Consider the following 20,383-nt stretch of genomic DNA (forward strand, 5'->3'; position numbering starts at 1 on the left):
GCTGATAAACCAAAGTACATCCAGAAGGGACACATCTGGTTCATGCCAGAGGACGTGAGCACTGAAGTTACCCGGGAAACTCCAAGCACTGCTGTAAATTAACATTAACGAGCACGAAACAAAAACCCTGGTGGACTTCAGTGGCTATGACGGAGATAGTCAATTCAGAATTGCACATGGACTGACACCACATCAGTGTGTTCTACAAAATAAAGAAGCATACAGAAGTATTCTAATGAGCACAATATCGATGGAAGTGAGTATGTTTATTCATTATCAGTGCCTGAAGTTAAATGGAACTGAAAATAAAACAGCTTGGATACTGTTGCTTATCACTGCAGTGAGTTGAGGTGGAAATGCACATCTGCCTGGGATGAACATCTTGCTGTTGGAAGGGTAGATATTGGCCAGGAGAGGGTTCAGCTGGTCCCAGTGCATTGCTGGGATTGGCTCAATCAGCCTTAGTATCAAACAACATGTTGAAAATTGTCTTTGAATATTTTTCATTGTGTTCTGTTCAGCCCTGCTGCTTTTGAGGTCAGTTTCAGCTTGGTTCATGGTTGATTAAAGCACATTAATTCTAATATTGTGATAATAATAAAAATATCTGATCAACGGGAATGGATATTCATACTAGTTGTGTAATTATCACATGAAAGCTAGAAAAAAGGGAAGTAATTATCCAAGAAGAGTTGCCCAGTTCACTGTCAGCAGCCTGTTTCATTTATAAAGTCAAATCCAGCATTGATTCAGGCCCATTAGAGAAGTCAGGTTGGAGCCTATCAGCATTGTCTATGGATGGTCAATGTTTCCAAGTGTGTCGGCATCTGGTGACAAACATGAACTGTATCAGGTTCCTTTGAACTTTGGTCATTGTGCAGGATCTCTACAGCTGAGTAATCTCTCCTGGATTCAGCCCACCCCATAATGATGTTCACGTGTGTTCCAGGGAATTCCTGGCTCTTCTGACGACCTTCCACTGAAATTACAATGAAAGCATCAGAAAAGCTGCAGATCTCTTGACAGCTCACACTTCAGAGTCAGTAAGAAGTTTCACTTGGTTAAGGGCAACCGCAGAATCAGGCTTGCTTTGGTATCTTTCTCCTCTGTGTTGTTGCAAGTATGGACCCCAATCAGGAGCTGGTGTACAAGCAGCAGAAATTTTCTGTGGAAAGTAAAGTGCAAAGTTTAACACTTTGATATTTATTGACCATTGACTTCCATCAGAAGTCATCCTGATTCAGATCAGATTTTCCTGTGGATTTTTCCAACACATTGGCAGCTTAAGAACAGTATAGCTCGGAAGAAACCCTTTGGTTCACAATGTTATGGCTATCTTTTTGCCTACTCCTAGATTACACTCCCATACCCGAACTCTGAATCATTTGGGAGCAAACAAGCAGCAGATGAATGAAATGTACTGTATTTGTGCAACAGTATTGAAATTTCTTCCCAGCAACCATCTTCTAAACAATTTTGCAACATACGCTTACTAAAAAATTAAGACACCAATTCATAACTCTCCAGTGTAGACTCTTCACCAGCTGATTATAATCAGCTTTTGTCAGTGCCCTTTTCATGTAAGTGAAGTCTGACTGAGGCTCTGATGTTAGCAGCCCAGGCTGATGTGATTTTAGCTGAGCAGAGGATGGAACAATAAATTGGAGAAGCGTTCAAGAGCATGCAATTTCTCTGCAACAATGATGCAGTTTGTCTCACTAACAGTACTTGATATATTAATATACTAATAGTCTAATGGTCTAATTTCTGTTACTGATCAAATCCCCCTTGGAAAGCCACAATTGAATCTCCCACTACTGCCCCATCAGGCAACATTAACGCTTGCTGTGTTGAGAAGATTTTCTTCACTCTATTGTAGGCAATGATCTTTAAGCTTCGTTTTTTAACTCTAGCACCAGTTCTAGAATATTCAATCTTTCCTCATCCATGGAATTATTTTAGTAAAACTTTCTTGGTCCTTCTCTATAGTCTTCACAACTTTCATGAAGATTGCTGTCAGATTTCGGTGTGGCCATATCATGAGCTGCTCTGTATACAAAGCCCAGGAATCAGTTTGCCTTTTAACTGGATTGTCAATCTGTTCCGTCACTTTCAGTGATTTACGCATCCGGGTTTCTGTTCTCACAGCTGCACTGAGCCTGCAGAGCAAAGAATTGTCTAACTGCCTTTGTTACCATGACACCTGACAGCTGCAACACGCTCCTGGCTCATCTTCCTCATTCTGAGCCCTCATCAGGTGAGCAACCTTAGGTGCAGGGACCACGTTTCTGCCCAGGGCATTCTCCCAGTGGTGTCCACGCTTAAAGCCAGCTTCCTCGTAAGGGCTGGATGGAGAAACTCAAACTGAAGCTGAAATGAAATCAAACTGGCATCATTACATAGGGTGAATTCTATACCAGATGTCTCTCAATAGGCACTCTGAGCAATAGAATTAGAGTGGAAGATCAGTTGCATAATAAAAGCAGGAAATGGTTGATAAAATTGATGGTTTACATCAGTGGTTGGGGTCCACTGGTTTACAGGAACACACTGGAAATGACATCTAGAAAAGACCCTTTGGTCTCTCCCCCACAATTTTCAACCTTATACACCTTAATACATTATCACCTAAGACTAAGAGATCTAGATGTGTGGGATACAAGGTGACAGACCAGATAAAATGCAAGCTGTTTTGGGTACAGAAAAAATTGGGAATTCTGCCTAGCTAGCTCAGGAAAATATGGGCTCCTGTAACTTTATGTTACTCCTGCTTGTTGGATGGGATCACTACCAGAGATGCAAACAGCTGGTCAAGTCAAGTCAAGTCACTTTTATTGTCATTTCGACCATAACTGCTGGTACAGTACATAGTAAAAATGAGACAATGTTTTTCAGGACCATGGGGTTACATGACACAGTTCAAAAACTAGACTGAGCTACGTAAAAAACTACACAGAAAAAAATTACACTAGACTACAGACCTACCCGGGACTGCATAAAGTGCACAAAACAGTGTAAATAATGAACAAGCCAATAGGGCACGAAGGTGTCAGTCCAGGCTTTGGGTATTGAGGAGTCTGATGGCTTGGGGGAAGAAACTGTAACATAGTCTGGTCATGAGAGCCTGAATGCTTCAGTGCCTTCTCTGTAACCTATTTGCAATGACTTGCCTATCAAATTCTCCACTTCTTCTATTACCCCTCTATGCCAGAAGCAATTTATAGTGGGCAATTGATTGAACAATCAGAGAACATTGGATTATTGGACCATATCATTGAAAGCTCTTTATAGACAGGGTTTAAGGTCTGGATTGAATACAGGTCACTGGAATTGTGGGACAGCTGCATCATCTGAAGAGGCACTGTACCATGTGAGTGTACTATAGCGGTGTTATCAGAATTAATGCCACTCTCACCCATTTCAGATGCTAACACCAGAAACTTGTCTGATGAAGGATTAGTTCTTATTTCAGTATAAAGCACAATCAACCATGAATCAACTAAAATCATGGAATTAGAATTAAAATAGCGCATATGAGAGGCAGTGCCCCTATGTCCCAGAGGGGTTGTAAGGTCAATAACTAACATATGAGATGGGTCCATATCAAGAGTGCAGCTGCCAATGGAAGAATGCCACTGGTCACAGGGTTTGTTAGCTGCTTCCACTGTGGTCAATTATTTCACGGGTTGGCTGGATGTCTCCCACTCTGACCGCTTGGTTTTGCTGGAAATGTGTAACATTGCATTCTCTGTCCTGATTTCTTGCAGATTGTGTAGTCTGTGTTATAAAAGGGGTTCCCGGGAATCCCAACACAATCTGGCAGTGCTGGGATACCAGCTGGTTTTCCATATTGACTGAGGTAATGATCTGAGTGACACTGTAGACCAAAACTACAGAGGACCAACCAAGGGTCACACCAGAATCAGGTCCCTGAAGATGTCCTGGGTACTTTGTAGGCTAGTACCCAAGATGGAGCTGACTAAATTCACAACCCTCTGCAGCTTCATTCGCTCCTGTGCAGTAGCCCCTCCATACCAGACAGTGATGCAGCCTGTCAGAATGCTCTCCACGGTACAACTATAGAAAATTTTGAGTGTATTTGTTGACATGCTAAATCTCTTCAAACTCCTAATAAAGTATAACCACTGACTTGCCTTCTTTATAACTGCATTGATATGTTGGGACCAGGTTAGATCCTCAGAGATCTTGACACCCAGGAACTTGAAGCTGCTCACTCTCTCCACTTCTGAACCCCCTATGAGGATTGGTATGTGTTCCTTCATCTTACCCTTCCTGAAGTCCACAAACAGCTCTTTCATCTTACTGACAACTGAGTGCCAGGTTGTTGCTGTGGCACCATTCCACTAGTTGGCATATCTCACTCCTGTACACCCACTCATCACCACCTGAGATTCTACCAACAATGACTGTATCATCAGCAAACTTATAGATGGTATTTGAGCTATCCCTAGCCACACAGTCATGTGTATATAGAGAGTAGAGCAGTGGGCTAAGCACACATCCCTGAGGTGCACCAGCTTTGTTCATCAGTGAAGAGGATATGTTATCACCAATCTGCACAGATTGTAGTCTTCCGGTTAGGAAGTTGAGGATCCAATTGCAGAGTGAGATACAAAGGCCCAGGTTCTGGAATTCTCAATCAGGATTGCGGGAATGATGATATTAAATGCTGAGCTATAATTGATGAACAGCATCTTGATGTAGGTGTTTATGTTATCCAGGTGGTCCAAAGCCATGTGGAGAGCCATTGAGATTGTGTCTGCCATTGACCTATTGTGGTGATAGGCAAATTGCAATGGATCCAGGTCCTTGCTGAGGCAGGAGTTCAGTCTAGTCATGACCAACCTCTCAAAGCGTTTCATCACTGTCGATGTGAGTGCTGCCGGGTGATAGTCGTTAAGGCAGCTCACATTATTCTTATTATGCACTGGTATAATTGTAGCCTTTTTGAAGCAGGTGAGAACTTCCGCCTGTAGCAGTGAGAGGTTGAAAATGTCCTTGAATACTCTCGCTAATTGGTTAGCACAGGTTTTCAGAGCCTTACCAGGTACTTCATCGGGACCTTCTGCCTTGCGAGGGTCCATTCTCTTTAAAGATGCCTAACCTCAGAGATCACAGGGTCATCAGGTGCAGCAGGGATCTTCACAGCTGTAGTTGTGTTCTCCCTTTCAAAGCGTGCATAGAAGGTGGTGAGTTCATCGGCCATTTGTGCTTTTGAGTTTCACTTTGTAGGAAGTAATGTCTTGCCAGAGTTTCAAACCCATGAAAGTATCCCATGAGATGGGATAACTAATCTTTCCAGAGTTGCTGTGCATCTGATATCACCTCCAACCTCATTAAAAATTGTCTCTTCGACCTTGAAATAGCCCTCCGCAAATCATACCTGGTTTTCTGGTACAGGCCTGGGTCGCCAGACTTGAATTCCACAGATCGAGCCTTCAGCAGACGACGTACCTCCTGGTTCATCCACGGCTTTTGGTTTGGGAATGTACAGTAAGGCTTTGTGGGCACACACTCATCCACAGGGCGAGTAAATCAAAGCGCTCACTTTACACTCTTTGCTTGTAAATTGCCATTGTTGCACTCCCTCAGATATTGTTGGTTGTAAAGGAGACATGAATAGGTCATGGAAGAGTCTTATCAATAATTTTAACAGACTCTAAAACTGATTAGAGAATTTTAATAGGTTTCAAAGATATTTCTTTTAAAAGATTATTATATCTTAAGCAATTGTTTTTTTTTTGTTGACTACTTTCTGGATCCATTGCTGGGATCTTACTGCACAATTGGCAGGGAAATGGAATGCACCCATGAGTGGGTTGGCTTTATATAGTTCAATATCATGCTTGAATATTTGGGGAAATTGCAAGTTCTACTCAGGGATAGGCATTTCAGGTGCATGAAAAGCTATAAGGCTCATAAATAGCCTACTCAAAAATCCTCCCAACCATCCATCCAACCATCTACTCACCATCTTACATCCTTCCCCTTCAAAATTTATCTCATTTCTTTGAAGTGTAGGCTTACTTTATCCCTATTTTACCACAAGCAGTGAAATATTTCATAGTACATTGACCAGAACTCTAGCAGCTTCCTCCTCACTGTCCTCTCATTTTCATGACCCAAGGTGTCAGATAAATAGTCAATGACCTGAATTTACTCTTTGGAAGATTTCAAGGTGTTTCTTTACCTGAGACAATGTGGAGCCCTTAGCTTGGACAACTCTCACAATGGCAATGATAGGGACCCACATAATACAAAAAGTGACCATACACCAGCCGACTGCTGTTGCCCAGAGAGGGTACTCAACAGGTCCGTATGTTGGTGGGGGAATTGTCCTTAAGGACCAGACTACGATTATCTGTTTGAAATAAGAGGACAGAAAAGTGTCAAACAGGAAATGGGATAGATAATCTGCACCATGATATTTTTAGTTTAAGTCAATACAGGATATGAACTCTTACCACCAACAAGCATGGGACAATGAAACTCCAGCACACTCTCCACCACAGCCAGAAAAGCCAGCTCTTTTTTCCAATCATCATCTCAATGTCCTTGATGTATCTGTTTGTCCCTGTGAACAGCAGGAATATTTTTAATCACCTGACCTTTTTCTTTCAAGGTGTGTAGGTCCAGTGACTGAGGGGAAGGTGTTTGGACAACATCCGCACCAGCAAATTGGCTGCAGCAAAGTCCATCCAACAACCAGCTGCTGTAACTCAGCAAGAGTAGAGGATCAAGGATGAAGAATATGGAAAGATCTCCCTGCCTCAGATTTGCTTCTGGGACCATTTGTAGAAAGGGTTTAGACAACTAAAGAGAGCTTGTCATTACTCAATCGATTAAGTTGTTATACTTTGGCTGAATTTAATGTTTTGATTTGATTCCGTGCTTCCCCTGAGCTTACCATAAATCTGCACTTACCATAAATCCAGGTTCGACCAACAAGTTCTAACAGGGTGTTAGTAATAAAAATCCATCCAGTACAGAAATAATCAGTTAAGTTTATCCAGTAAATCCCAGCCTAAAATTAAATGGAAAAGTAGAAAAAGTTGCATAGGAGAACTCTGGCACTCAAATTTATAGTGAGCTTACTGGGATACAAGTTAATTCTGATATAAAGCACCCAGTTCAAACCTGCCTGCTCTATTTTCACTCATTGCTTTAAGTTCTAGGATTAACTATGTAGTTGATCACTTCTCTCCAGAATCCGAACAAAATATTCAAAATAGATTAAGAACGTTGGCATAGAGGACACACTTTTCCTGATCTCTCCTGTGAATATTTGGGACAATCATAATTCAGAAGAAAACCATTTTTAATTTCTTTTGAGCTATCTTTCTGTTAGTTACATCGCTGACTGCTTCCCAGCTGTCTTAAAACTGAGGGAATGATTTTAGTTTTACTGTTACCCCTCAGTACTGTTACTTTTTCTAGTGATTCGTTTTTTCACCAGCTTTCAATCTGATCTTGAACATTTTCAAGTGACGCACAGCCACCAGGTCAGAATGAGAATCCCTCTTGTGGGTTTAATGCATACACACAAGAAGTATTCCTACATTCCATCAACCAGATATTTCAGTTTCCCAGCTAATGTCCTTTCAAAGTAACCTTCCTTTCTTCATGAATCCTTCCTATCTCTTCATGGAGATAACTGATAACTGTCCCCTTCACACTCTGACCAGGGGGTACACTGCAAGTCACTAATGCTAGAAACAGCTTAATTAAACCTACTTAACCAGCTCTCTACCTGCTAAACAATGAACTCCTTTTACTCACATGGAGCTCCTGAAGTTTATGCTCCATCAGCTTCCTTTAGGCTCCAACACCTTCTCCTAATCTTCCAAATGTTATTTGGAACATTGTACTCTGTGTTTCGCCTCATTTCTACCATTCCCCCTGCATTGCAGCTCCCTACTGCTATCACGCCTGCACACGTAGTGAGTTAAATCAGGGCAGCATACCTGTGTTACACACACGAGACCGAGGAGAAATAACAAGAAGCAAACTCCACTTGTCAGCAAAAGGCGTTTTGATTGCAGATACTTGGGGAACTGGTCCGCTAGGCATGTTAAAACCGTTTCTATCAAAATATACATAATATTTGTGGTTAATTAATAACTTCCACAACAAACTAAGTCACAGAATGCTTCTGCAGCATTGCCTCAGAGAAGAGCACGTGCTCTTTCTCACTGTTTTCACCACCAGTGATAGCTTGGTTCCCCAAACCACCTCCTACCCTTTCCACTGAAAGGAGCAAGTTCCACCTACGTTAAATGACTGACTCTACCAGCCATTAATTCAAAAGGTGTTGGTCACCTGAGACAAAGATGAGGCAAAACCTTTTCCCCACAACCATCAGGCTCCTGACTGAACTCAGCAAGTCGGGCAGCATCCGTTGAAATGAACAGTCAATGTTTTGGGCCGAGACCCTTTGTCAGGACTGAAGAAGGAGGGGGCAGGGGCCCTATAAAGAAGGTGGGGGGAGGGTGGAAGGTGCCAGGTGAAAAACCAATCAGAGGAAAGATCAAGGGGTGTGAGAGGGGAAGCAGGGAGGGGATAGGCAGTAGAGGTGAAGAAGGAACGTAAGGGGAAAGCACTATGGGTAGTAAAAGAAGGCAGAATTATGAGAGAGGTGATAGGCTGGAAGAGGAGGCAGAGTGAAGGTGGGATGGGGGAAGGGAGAAGGAGGGTATTACCAGAAGTTGGAGAATTCGATGTTCATACCAAGGGGCTGGAGGCTACCCAGACGGTATATGAGATGTTGTTCTTCCAACCTGAGTTTGGCCTCATCATAGCAGTAGAGGAGGCCATGTATGGACATATCCGAATGGGAATGTGAAGGAGAGTTGAAGTGGGTGGCAACCGGGAGATACTGTCTGTTGTGGCGGACGGAGCGCAGGTGCTCGACGAAGCGGTCCCCCAATCTGCGTCGGGTCTCGCCGATGTAGAGGAGGCCGCACCGGGAGCACCGGATGCAATAGATGACCCCAACAGACTCACAGGTGAAGTGTTGCCTCACCTGGAAGGATGGTTTGCAGCCCTGAATGGTGGTAAGAGAGGAGGTGTAGGGACAGGTGTAGCACCTACGCTTGCAGGGATAAGTACCAGGTGGGAGATCTGTGGGGAGGGACGTGTGGACCAGGCAGTTGCAGAGGGAATGATCCCTGCGAAAAGCAGAGAGGGGTAGAGAGGGAAAGATGTGCTTAGTGGTGGGGTCCTGTTGAAGATGGCGGAAGTTGCGGAGGATAATATGCTGGATCCGGAGGCTGGTGGGGCGGTAGGTGAGGACAAGGGGAACACCGTCCCTGTTTTGGTGATAGGAGGATGGGGTAAGGGCCGAAGTGTGGGAAATGGAGGAGATGCGGGTTGGGGCATCATTGATGACGGCAGAAGGGAAACCACGATTCTTAAAGAAAGAGGACATTTGAGACGTCCTGGAACAGAAAGCCTCATCCTGGGAGCAGATGTAGCGGAGACGGAGGAACTAGGAATAGAGAATAGCATTTTTACATTTGGCAGGGTGGGAAGAGGTATAATCAAGGTGGTTATGGGAGCCAGTGGGTGTATAGAAGATGTTAGTGGTTAGTCTGTCTCCAGAGATGGAGACCGAGAGATCGAAAAAGGGGAGAGAAGTGTCCGAGATAGACCAAGTGAATTTGAGGGCTGGGTGAAAGTTAGAGGCAAAGTTGATGAAATTGACGAGCTCAGCATGGGTGCAGGAAGCAGCACCAATGTAGTCGTCAATGTAGCGAAGGAAAAGTTGGGGAGCAGTACCAGTATAGATTGGGAGCATAGACTGTTCCATATAACCCACGAAGAGGCAGGCATAGCTGGGGCCCATGTGAGTGCCCATATCTACACCCTTGGTCTGAAGAAAGTGGGAAGAGCCAAAAAAGAAGTTATTAAGTGTGAGTACCAGTTCCACCAACCGGAGGAGTGTGGTGGTATTGGGGAACTGGTGAGGTCTATTGTCAAGAAAGTAGCAGAGGGCTTTGAGGCCTTCTTGATGGGGAATTGAAGTGTATAAGCATTGGACATTCATGATGAAAATGAAGCAGTCGGGACCAGGGAACTGGAAGTTATTGAAGGGCATGGGATGTATCCTGGATGTAGGTAGGGAGGGACTGAACTATGGGTGACAAAATGGAGTCGAGGTAGGCAGATACAAGTTTGGTGGGGCAGGAGCAGGCTGAAACTATAGGCCTACCAGGACAATCAGGCTTATGGATCTTGGGGAGGAGGTAAAAGTGAGCAGTGCGGGGTGTGGGAATAATGAGTTTTTTGGCTGAGGATGGAAGGTCTCCGGAGTTGATAAGGGCAGTGATGGTACGGGAGACAATGGTTTGATGGTTTTTTGGTGGGGTCCTGTTCCAGGGGTAAGTAAGAGGAGGTGTCAGAGAGCTGCCGTTTGGCCTCACTGAGGTAGAGGTCCGTCCGCCAGACTACTACGGCACCACCTTTGTCTGTGGGTTCGATGGTGAGGTTAGGATTAGTGCGGAGAGAGTGGAGGGCAGAGCGTTCGGAGGGAGTGAGGTTGGAACAGGAGAGAGGAGTGGTGAAGTTGAGACGGTTGATGTCTCGGCGACAGTTGGAGATGAAAAGATCGAGTGCAGGTTGAAGGCCCGGTGGGGGTGTCCAGGAGGAGGAAGAGGAGGATTGAAGATGTGAGAAGGGGTCATCAATAGGGGGAGGGGAATCCTTGTTGAAGTAGTAGGCTCGGAGACGTAGGCAACGGAAGAAGAGTTCAGCGTCATGGCGGGCACGGAACTCACTGAGATGTGGACGGAGGGGGACAAAAGTGAGGCCCTTGCTGAGCACAGAATGCTCTGCCTCAGAGAGGGGAAGGTCAGAGGGGATGGTGAAGACATGGCAAGGGTTGGGCTGGGGTCAGAGGAGGGTAAAGAGTGGGAGGTCTCAGGAGGGAGAGGGGGGTTGGGATGTTCAGGGAGAGCAGGCTGAGGGGAGGATGAGGGATCAGAGGAATGGAAGGGGGATGAGGGGTGGAGGGAGGGTTGGGAGTCGCGGGGAGGATAGGGGGTAGTAGAGGAATAAGACGAGCGGTAGGTCCCAGCGGCAGTAAGAGCGGTCCCGGTCTGGATAGGGTCAGGATCTCGGTCCGAGCAGGATCTAGAGCTGGGGTTGTCAGAGCCTGTGGCCTGCAGGGCGCCAGAACTGAGGTCCGAGTCAGAAGCGGGTGAGTCCATGGCGCGCCGGGGGCTGATGCCCATGTCCAGGAGGCCGTGGTTCCAGTCGGGGTTAGAGTCCGCGGCGGATGGGTCTTCGGCCTGCCGAAGGCCTGAGAAGTCGAAGTCCGAGAGGTCGGGGTCCGGACTGGGGGGCGGTCGTCGTGGGCTGCAGGCGGGTGAGCTTGTGATCCTTCTTGGATGCGAGGAAGGAGAAGAAATGGTGATTGGAGGCGTGAATCTGGTGGAGAATGAAGTGTAGGAGAAGCCCATGGCAGACAGGGAGAGCGAGGCCCGCAGTGGTGGCAGAGAGAGAGAGACAGGATCTGTAGGTATCTCCGCATGGCGGTGAGCGTGGCTTGGAGAATCCAGCGGAAGCAACAGAGGGAGCAACGGTCAATAAAATGTAGGTACCAGGGATCCTCGCTGGGCCTGAACTGGGAGGCCTGGAACCGGAACTGGAATCCCTGCGGTACGAGATGGCGGCGGAGAAACGTTCCCAAAAACGAGACGTGGTTGTGGTACCGTGTCTGGGTTAGGACATGATCAAAGAGTCGAAGACAGGCGGAGATCACAGAGGGTGAGCAGTGAGAAAGGGTCTCACTGAACTCCTGTTGAAGAGAAGATTTAAACTTCTTCAGGGTAGTCATACCTTGAAGAGACATCGCAGCGGAGTAACAAATAGTAAACACAAAGTACACTGCAGATGCTGTGGTCAAATCAACACATACAAACAAGCTGGATGAACTCTGCAGGTCATGCATCTTCTATAAACCCACTGACTCCCATATCTACCTTGATTATACCTCTTCCCACCCTGCCAAATGTAAAAATGCTATTCCCTATTCCCAGTTCCTCCGTCTCCACCACATCTGCTCCCAGGATGAGGCTTCTGTTCCAGGACATCTCAAATGTCCTCTTTCTTTAAGAATCGTAGTTTCCCTTCTGCCATCATCAATGATGCCTTCACCTGCATCTCCTCCATTTCCCACACTTCGGCCCTTACCCCATCCTCCCGTCACCACAACAGGGACTGTGTTCCCCTTGTCCTCACCTACCACCCCACCAGCCTCCAGATCCAGCATATTATCCTCCGCAACTTCTGCCACCTTCAACAGGACCCCTTCCCCCACTAAGCACATCTTTCCCTCTCTACCCCTCTCTGCTTTTCGCAGGGATCATTCTCTCCATGACTGCCTGGTCCACACGTCCCTCCCCACAGATCTCCCACCTGGTACTTATCCCTGCAAGCATAAGTGCTACACCTGTCCCTACACCTCATCTCTTACCACCATTCAGGGCCCCAAATAGTCCTTCCAGGTGAGGCAACACTTCACTTGTGAATCTGTTGGGGTCATCTATTGCATCTGGTGCTCCCGGTGTGGCCTCCTCTACATCGGCGAGACCTGACACAGATTGGGGGACCGCTTCGTCAAGCACCTCCACTCCGTCCGCCACAACAGACAGGATCTCCCGGTTGCCACCCACTTCAACTCTCCTTCACATTCCCATTCGGATATGTCCATACATGGCCTCCTCTACTGCCATGATGAGGCCAAACTTCGGTTGGAGGAACAACATCTCATATACCGTCTGGGTAGTCTCCAGCCCCTTGGTATGAACATTGAATTCTCCAACTTCCGGTAATTCCCTCCCTCTCCCTTCCCCCATCCCACCATCACACTTGTCTCCTCTTCCAGCTGCCTATCACCTCTCTCATGATTCTGCCTTCTTCTACCCATTGTGCTTTCCCCTTACGTTACTTCTTCACCTCTCCTGCCTATCCCCTCCCTGCTTCCCCTCCCCCATCTCTTGATCTTTCCTCTGATTGGTTTTTCACCTGGAACCTTCCACCCTCCCCCCACCTTCTTTATAGGGCCCCTGTCCCCTCCTTCTTCAGTCCTGACAAAGGGCCACAGCCCAAAATGTTGGCTGCTTATTTCAACGGATGCTGCCCGACCTACTGAGTTCATCCAGCTTGTTTGTACGTGTTGATTTGACCCCAGCATCTGCAGTGTACTTTGTGTTAGGCTCCTGGGTGACATGGATAACTTCACTTATCCCAACCCTGAACTGATCCCACAAACTGGAGACTCATTTTACAAATTATATTTTCAATTTGATGTTTTTATTTGTGCAATTTGTCTTCTTTTGCACATTGGTTTTCTGTCAGGCTTTGTTTATGCAGTGTTTTCATAAATTTTAATGCTTCTCTTTATTTTCCTGTAAATGCCTTCAGGAAAATGAATCTCTGGGCAAATACAATTGTGGGCATTTCTAAAATGGCTCTCAAGCACAGCAAGGTAGTAAATGGAAACCTGCAAGGAGGAAGCTTGAATCTACACATCAGTAAGTCTAACATCAGGAGTGAAGGGTATATCAGAATCTATTATTAAGGAAAAGATGACAAGATACTTGGAAAATATTGGACAGAGTCTACATGTAAGGGAAATTACACTTGATGAATCTGTCAGAAAACTTTGCAGTTGCAACTAATAGAAGAGTGGATGTGATGTACTTGCTTTTTGGAAGGGCTTTAATACATTGCCAAACACGATGTTATCAAACAAAGTTAGAGCCAAGGGATTGGGGATGATGCCCTACTGTGGGCTGAGGATCAGCTAATGAGCAGAAGACAGACAGTAGGAAGAAATGTTTCACCATATGAGTGGTGGGCTGACTATGGGATGCCACAGAAATCATTTCTGGGACTGGGACCCCAACTGTTCACAAGCTAAAACAATGAAGTTAAGGAAGTGTGCTTATGATATGATGGTGGTGGCAGAGTGAGCTGATAGGAGAATGCAGATAGGCTTCAAGGGTATTGATGCACCATCAAGAACTCTCGGAGACTGGAAGTGAACGATAGGCTTTTATTAACAGCAAAAGGGACCACGACATCTTGAAGACTGAGGGAGGAGCAGTGCCCCAATCGCCTTTATACAGGGGTCTGTGGGAGGAGCCACAGGAGCAGTCAGCAGAGGGGCGTGTCCAGACAGGTATACATAGTTTACCACAGGTATATACACTGTAAGTAAATGGTCCAGATCACAAATGATTGAATGCAATGTAGGGATATGTGAGGACACTCACTTAGGTAGTAAGTTAAAGTGTAGAGATTTTTTTAAACACTGAGAGCTTGTATGGTGTTGGCATTCAGAAGGATCTGCACTTCCTTCACATGAGACACTGAACGTTAACAGCAAGCAAATAGAAACACTAGAGAGGAATTATAACCTGACGTGAGAGACCTGCATTTACTGGAATAACCACATAGCGGAGGCTCCTTCTGCAGTCCCACTGGCACTTCCCTGAATTACCTTCACCCACTTAAATCAGTCGGCTGGATGTTCCAGGAAAACAGTGAGCTTGGAATTGGCACAAAATGGTGAGATATGTTCAGTCATTATCAAAATCGTTCAGGAAACTTCATTACAAAACAAGTCCACACTTACCTATAGCTGCAAACTGAGAGTCAATTCCCAGAGTAAACAACATGAGGAAAAACAAAGCAGACCATACAGGTGCCCATGGTAAATGCGAAAGGGCCTCTGGGTAGGCGATGAAAACCAGACCGAAGCCTAAACAGAGAACACAGTGGAAATGATGCAGTACAGAGACACAGTGAGTCCAACAACTGTAACATTGGTGGTGGCAGACAGGCAGGATTTCCGGCAATCAAATGTAGCTCTATTAATAGTCCTACTTAATATTCATTCATTTTTATTAAAGATGCACATAAATATTCCAAGGAAGCTGGTGTGTTCACAGGGACTGTGAAAATCAATCCCCTGGTGGGTTCACAGAGACTGTGAAAATCAATCCCCTGGTGGGTTCACAGAGACTGTGAAAATCAATCCCCTGGTGGGTTCACAGGGCGGCTTTAGGGAACACATCACTGTATTACCCACTATCCTGGGAGTTTCCATTGACTGGACTGAACTGCAGCAGCCTTGTACATAGCACAGCTACATGAGGTGAGAAATCTTGCTGCGAGGAACTCACCTCCTGATTTCACAAAGCCTAACCAGCGTCAATAATGCTCAAGTCGGGAGTGCAATAGAATTACTGGGATAAATGCAGCTTCAACAACACTGAGAAAGCTCAGCCACATACGAGGCAGAGCTGTCTATTTGATAGACACACCATCCACTAACTCCACCACTGACACAGTACCACTTCAGGAAGTGCTGCAGCACAGGTAAGGGCAGAAAAAGCAAGGGGCACCAGCCCTAGAAATCGTTCTCCAAACCACATACTGTCCTGACTTGGAAATCTTTCACTGTTTCTAAACCGACACTGGAACTCTCTCCTTAACAACATTGTAGGTTTACCCACACCTACGCAACTGTGCCTCACTCTCTTCCCAGGGACACCTTGGAATGGGTAAGTAAATGCTGCCTCAGACTGTAAAGCTCAAATCCCTCCAGTAGATGTTATTTTTAAATTGGAGTGTTAATCATATCTTGACAAACTGTTCCAGCAAGTCTTCTGCTGTGTCTCAAATCTGCACTGAGCCACTCAAATTAACGTGAAAATCCTGAACTTTCTGACAAATTTTGGCCTCTTCCATTCTCACTGCATGCTGACGTGGGCCCCTCCACAGAGTTAGGCAGCGGAGCAGTAAACTCATGATTCCATCATTATCAATGGAGAGTGGTCAATTTCAGAACAGGTAATTATATTTTGGGGAATTTAACCTTTCCTTGAATTTTGAAAATACATCACACTAGAGTATAGAGACTTCTAAAGGGGAAAAACATTAAACTTTCATTCTGCCTAAAACTAAAGACACAGAGAAGGAATGAGCTGACATCCTACATTCGGAGTTGCAGAAACTAACGTTGAAGTTAAAAGATAGAAATCAGAAGGTATGCAAAATTACTGAAAAGAAGATTCAGCAGATTAGTGAATGGCTGAAGACATGACTCAGGAGGAAGAACAATGGCCCAGTATTGTTACCTGTCCTGTGCAGGGCTCACCTGTTCAGAATAGGTTGGTTGAACTTTAACAGGGCTCAGCTCAATGTCCTAGTGGAGAGATTCACTCCTTTGGTGAGGGAATATTTAAACTAAATTGACAATTGTATGAATTCCAAGATAAAGTAGTAGATAGGAGAAATAAGAAGAATGTTGAAATAGGGATGGTAAATATCACCAGAACAGGAAGAGGTACACTGTCACTGTCAATAAGACCAAGGAACTGATAGTAGACTGTAGGAGATGGACACCAGAGGACCACGAGCCAGTAGTCAACAGCGGATCAGAGGTGGAAAGGATCAGTAACTTTAAATTCCTGAGTGTTATTATCTCAGAGGACCTGTCCTGGACCTATCATGTAAATATAATTGCGAAGAAAGCACAACAGTGCCTCTACTTCCTCTGGAGTTTGCAGAGGTTTGGCACGTCATCAGGAACCTTGGCCAACTTCTACAGATGTGCGGTGGAAAGTGTGCTGACTTACGGCACTATGGTTTGGTATTGGAACACCAATGCCTTTGAGTGGAAAATTCTACAAAAGGTGGTGGATTCAGCCCAGCACATCATGGGTAAAACCTAACCAACCATTGAGCACATCGACATGAAACATTGCCATAGAAACGCAACATCCATCATCCAAAAGATCCTCATCACCCAGGCCATGCTCTTTTCTCACTGCTGCCATCAAGAAGGTATAGGAGCCTCAGGACTCACACAATCAGGTTCAATAACATTTACTAACCCCCAACCATCAGGCTCTTGAACAAAAGGGGATAACTACACTCATTTAAGGACTCTTTTATCTTGTTATTTCATGCTCGGTATTTATTGCTATTTATTTGTCATCTGCACTTGCACCAGTTTGTTTACAGTTTACAGTTCTTGATGTTTACAATCTGCAGATCCTGTTTACAGTTACATAGATTTGCTAAGTATGCCTGCAGAAAAAGAATCTGGGTGTTGTATGTGGTCTGATAATAAATTTTACTTTGAACTGAGTAGAAGCAGATGAAGCAGGACTGCAAAGGAAAAAAAATGGCTTTTGCAAACAAGAGAAAATCTGCAGCTACTGGAAATCCAAGCAACATACAGTATGTAAAATGCTGGAGAAACTCAGCAGGCCAGGCAGCATCTGTGGAAAAAAAGTTGTCGACATTGGGCCAAAACCCTGCAACAGGACTGAAGTAAAAAAGCTGAGGAGTATATTTAAAAATGGCTTTTAAATAATTTAATGTAACCACTAAATATAGTTGAGTGTCACCTGTGATTATGATTCAGTTGCAATAACTGAAACATGGTTAATTTAAGGGCAAGACCAGGCACCCAGTATTCCAATATACAAGATGCTCAGAGGTAGGATGAGTGGGACTGAGTCAGGGTAAAACGGAACCAAATATTGGTGCATAAGATTTAAATAGACCAAAGGATGACCTTTCAGTCCAGTGCATGTACATTTCCAAGCAAGGGTGTTGTAGGGAATCAAAGACGGTTCCCCTGGATAAACATAAAGGGTGAGAAAATGACCAGAGCAGAAAATAGATTGTACAACAACCCTGATCAGAAACAGAATTAATGTAGTAAATTGACAGAGGAAGTGAAAACATAAGACTAATCAAAAGAAAAATTGAGAAGTACGAGGCACTCACAATAATAAGAAATTCAATACTTCCCTGCAAATTTAGTAAGGGATTAAGGAGGAAATGTTAAGGCTCATAGAAGATATGAACATTGATCTATGCATAGAGGTAGGGATCCCAAACAAAACAAGGACATTGACAAAATATTAGATGCTTTCGGAATTCTTTTCCCCTTCACCTCTGCCTCCTTCACCTTAACTGTAACTTCTCCTCCACCTCTTCCTTCGTGGCCTCCATCTCCACAACCAGAGATTTTAAAAAGGCTATTGATAAGATTTTAAACTGTTTTCCAACTTTGCATTGTTAATCATTTCTTTCTTCTGCACTCTCTAGTCCTCTTCAACAGATGATTTGAGTTCTACCTCTCCCTCTAATAGACACACTTCAATGTTACTGTTCCACTTTCTTTCTTAATCATTTTTGGTGCTCTGAGGAGACATTGTTGGTCCTGCTGCTCTCCTGTCCTTGGTTCTCCACTACCAAATGGCACTGTGAACATCTCATAGCATGAACTCAACTGAACTGAGGTATTGAAATAAGTCTCACCAGTGAGCTAGACTGTGAGGTTTCCTGCTCCATGAACATTGAGCACAATAAATCCAACAATTCAGGTACCTGACTGAACAATCTCTGAAACAGGCTTGTCTTGCACGTGAGCCATGTGTCCAAGGACGGAGAAGATGGAAAATCCAGCAAACACACTTGTGGCACAATTCACAACACAGACAGTGATGGTGTCTCTGTAACAGTTGTTGTGGAACTTGTTGTAGGATGAGAGGGTTATTAAGCTGCCAGAACCCACTGCTAGTGAATAGAATATTTGTGTTGAGGCATCTTTCCAGACCTGGAGAACATAAGGTAGAATTATTTATTTTATTTTTCAATACAGCACAGTGTAGGCCACAGCATCCAGCAACCATGTGATCTCTGTTCCATAGGCCAATAGAAGAACATCCTTCAGGAAGGTGAACCATTGCAAAGAGTCAGGTCACGATAATGTACCTGGTTGCATACTGAAAACCCATGTTGACCAACTGTCTGGAGTGATCAAAGCCATCAATATTATCATCCAAATCATCGACATAACATAAAAAGAATCAGTCCCAACTCAGACCCCTAGTCACTGGCATCAAGCCAGAAAAGGCTCCCTTTATTCCCACTCTTTACCTCCTACCAAGCAGCGACTGTTCTATCCATGCCGGAATCTTTCCTGTAATACCAGGGGCTCATAGCTTGTTAAACAGCCTCATGTGTGGCTCCTTGTCAAAGACCTTCTGAAAACCCAAGTACACACCATCCACTGATTCTCCTTTGTCTATCCTGCTTGTTATGTCTTCAAAGAATTCCAACAGATTTGTCTGGCAAGATTTTCCCTTGAGGAAACCATGCTGACTACAGCCTATTTTATCATGTGCCTCCAAGTACCCTGAACACACACCCTTAAAAATCAACTCTAACATCTTCCCAACTGCTATAGGTCACACTAACTGGCCTATAATTTTTTTTTCATCTCCTATCTTCCTTCTTGAAGAGTGGAGTGACATTTGCAGTTTTCTCTGTCTTCCGCAGCCATTCTAGAATCTAATGATTCTTGAAAGATCATTACTAACGCCTCTAGTCTCTTCAGCCATCTCTTTCAGAACCCTGGAGTGTACACTATCTGGTCCAGGTGACTTATCCACCTTCAGACCTTTCAGTTTCCAAATAACCTTCCCCTAGTAATGGTAAATTCACACACTTTATGACCCTTGATATGAAGAATTCAGATAACCTCTAATTTGTCAGCCTATTATCAGTAAAAGGGAAAATTGTTGGAATCCATTTGATAAGATGTAAAATGGAATACCTTGTAAACAAACAGACTGAGCAGAGTTAACATGAATTCATGAAGGAAAATAATGTTTGACTTATCTATTGGAGTTATTTGAATATGCGACCCATGGAAATATATGAGGTATTATCATGCATTTAGATTTTTAGAAGGCTTTCAATAAGTCCCACAAAGGAGGATTGTTTTCAAGATTAGAGCTCATGGAATTGGTTTAATTCATAAACATATATAGGGAATTGGTTATTAGTCAGAAAGCAAAGAGAGGTACTAAACTCAAGCGATTCTGCAGATGCGGGGAACCCAGAGTATCACACACAAAATGTTGGAGGAACTCAGCAAGTCAGGCAGCGTCTATGGAAATGAATAAGCCGTCAACGTTTTGGACTGAGATTCTTCATCAGGCTGACAGGTGTGAACAGTGAGGTACCATGAAGATCAGTGCTTGGATCTCAGCTATTCACATTCTGTATTAACAATCTGGCCTGAGGAATCAAGTCTGAATGTAGTGAGATTGTGAATATGAAGAATAATGTAAAATGGAAATGGATCAGCTGAGTTAGTGAATGAGAACAACACTGGTGGAGTGTAATGTGAGGACATCCATGTTGGTGCACAGAATGTAAAACAGAGTGTCTGGTAAACGACACACACAAAATGCTGGTGGAACACAGCAGGCCAGGCAGCATCTATAAGGAGAAACACTGTCAGGACGAAGGGTCTCGGTCCGAA

General features: G+C 44.5%; 1 protein-coding gene across 4 annotated transcripts in view; it reads right to left on the reverse strand.

Moving 5' to 3' along the window:
* Positions 1-247: 247 nt before the first annotated feature.
* LOC140734533 (sodium- and chloride-dependent neutral and basic amino acid transporter B(0+)-like) overlaps positions 248-20,383 on the reverse strand; it is a 36,318-nt gene continuing 16,182 nt past the window's right edge. For 3 of the 4 annotated variants that reach the window (XM_073058630.1, XM_073058629.1, XM_073058631.1), the window contains 7 exons: positions 18,439-18,667; positions 14,663-14,788; positions 7,986-8,104; positions 6,946-7,045; positions 6,486-6,595; positions 6,212-6,382; positions 248-1,165 (listed from right to left, as the gene is read on the reverse strand). In XM_073058630.1, the coding sequence (XP_072914731.1) occupies positions 1,028-1,165; positions 6,212-6,382; positions 6,486-6,595; positions 6,946-7,045; positions 7,986-8,104; positions 14,663-14,788; positions 18,439-18,667 (993 nt within the window). In that variant the 3' untranslated portion in view covers positions 248-1,027. The remainder of the gene's footprint in view (positions 1,166-6,211; positions 6,383-6,485; positions 6,596-6,945; positions 7,046-7,985; positions 8,105-14,662; positions 14,789-18,438; positions 18,668-20,383) is intronic. The other variant, XM_073058632.1, reaches the window with a different exon arrangement.

This window comes from Hemitrygon akajei, chromosome 10, assembly GCF_048418815.1.
Source record: "Hemitrygon akajei chromosome 10, sHemAka1.3, whole genome shotgun sequence".
Classification (NCBI taxonomy): domain Eukaryota; kingdom Metazoa; phylum Chordata; class Chondrichthyes; order Myliobatiformes; family Dasyatidae; genus Hemitrygon; species Hemitrygon akajei.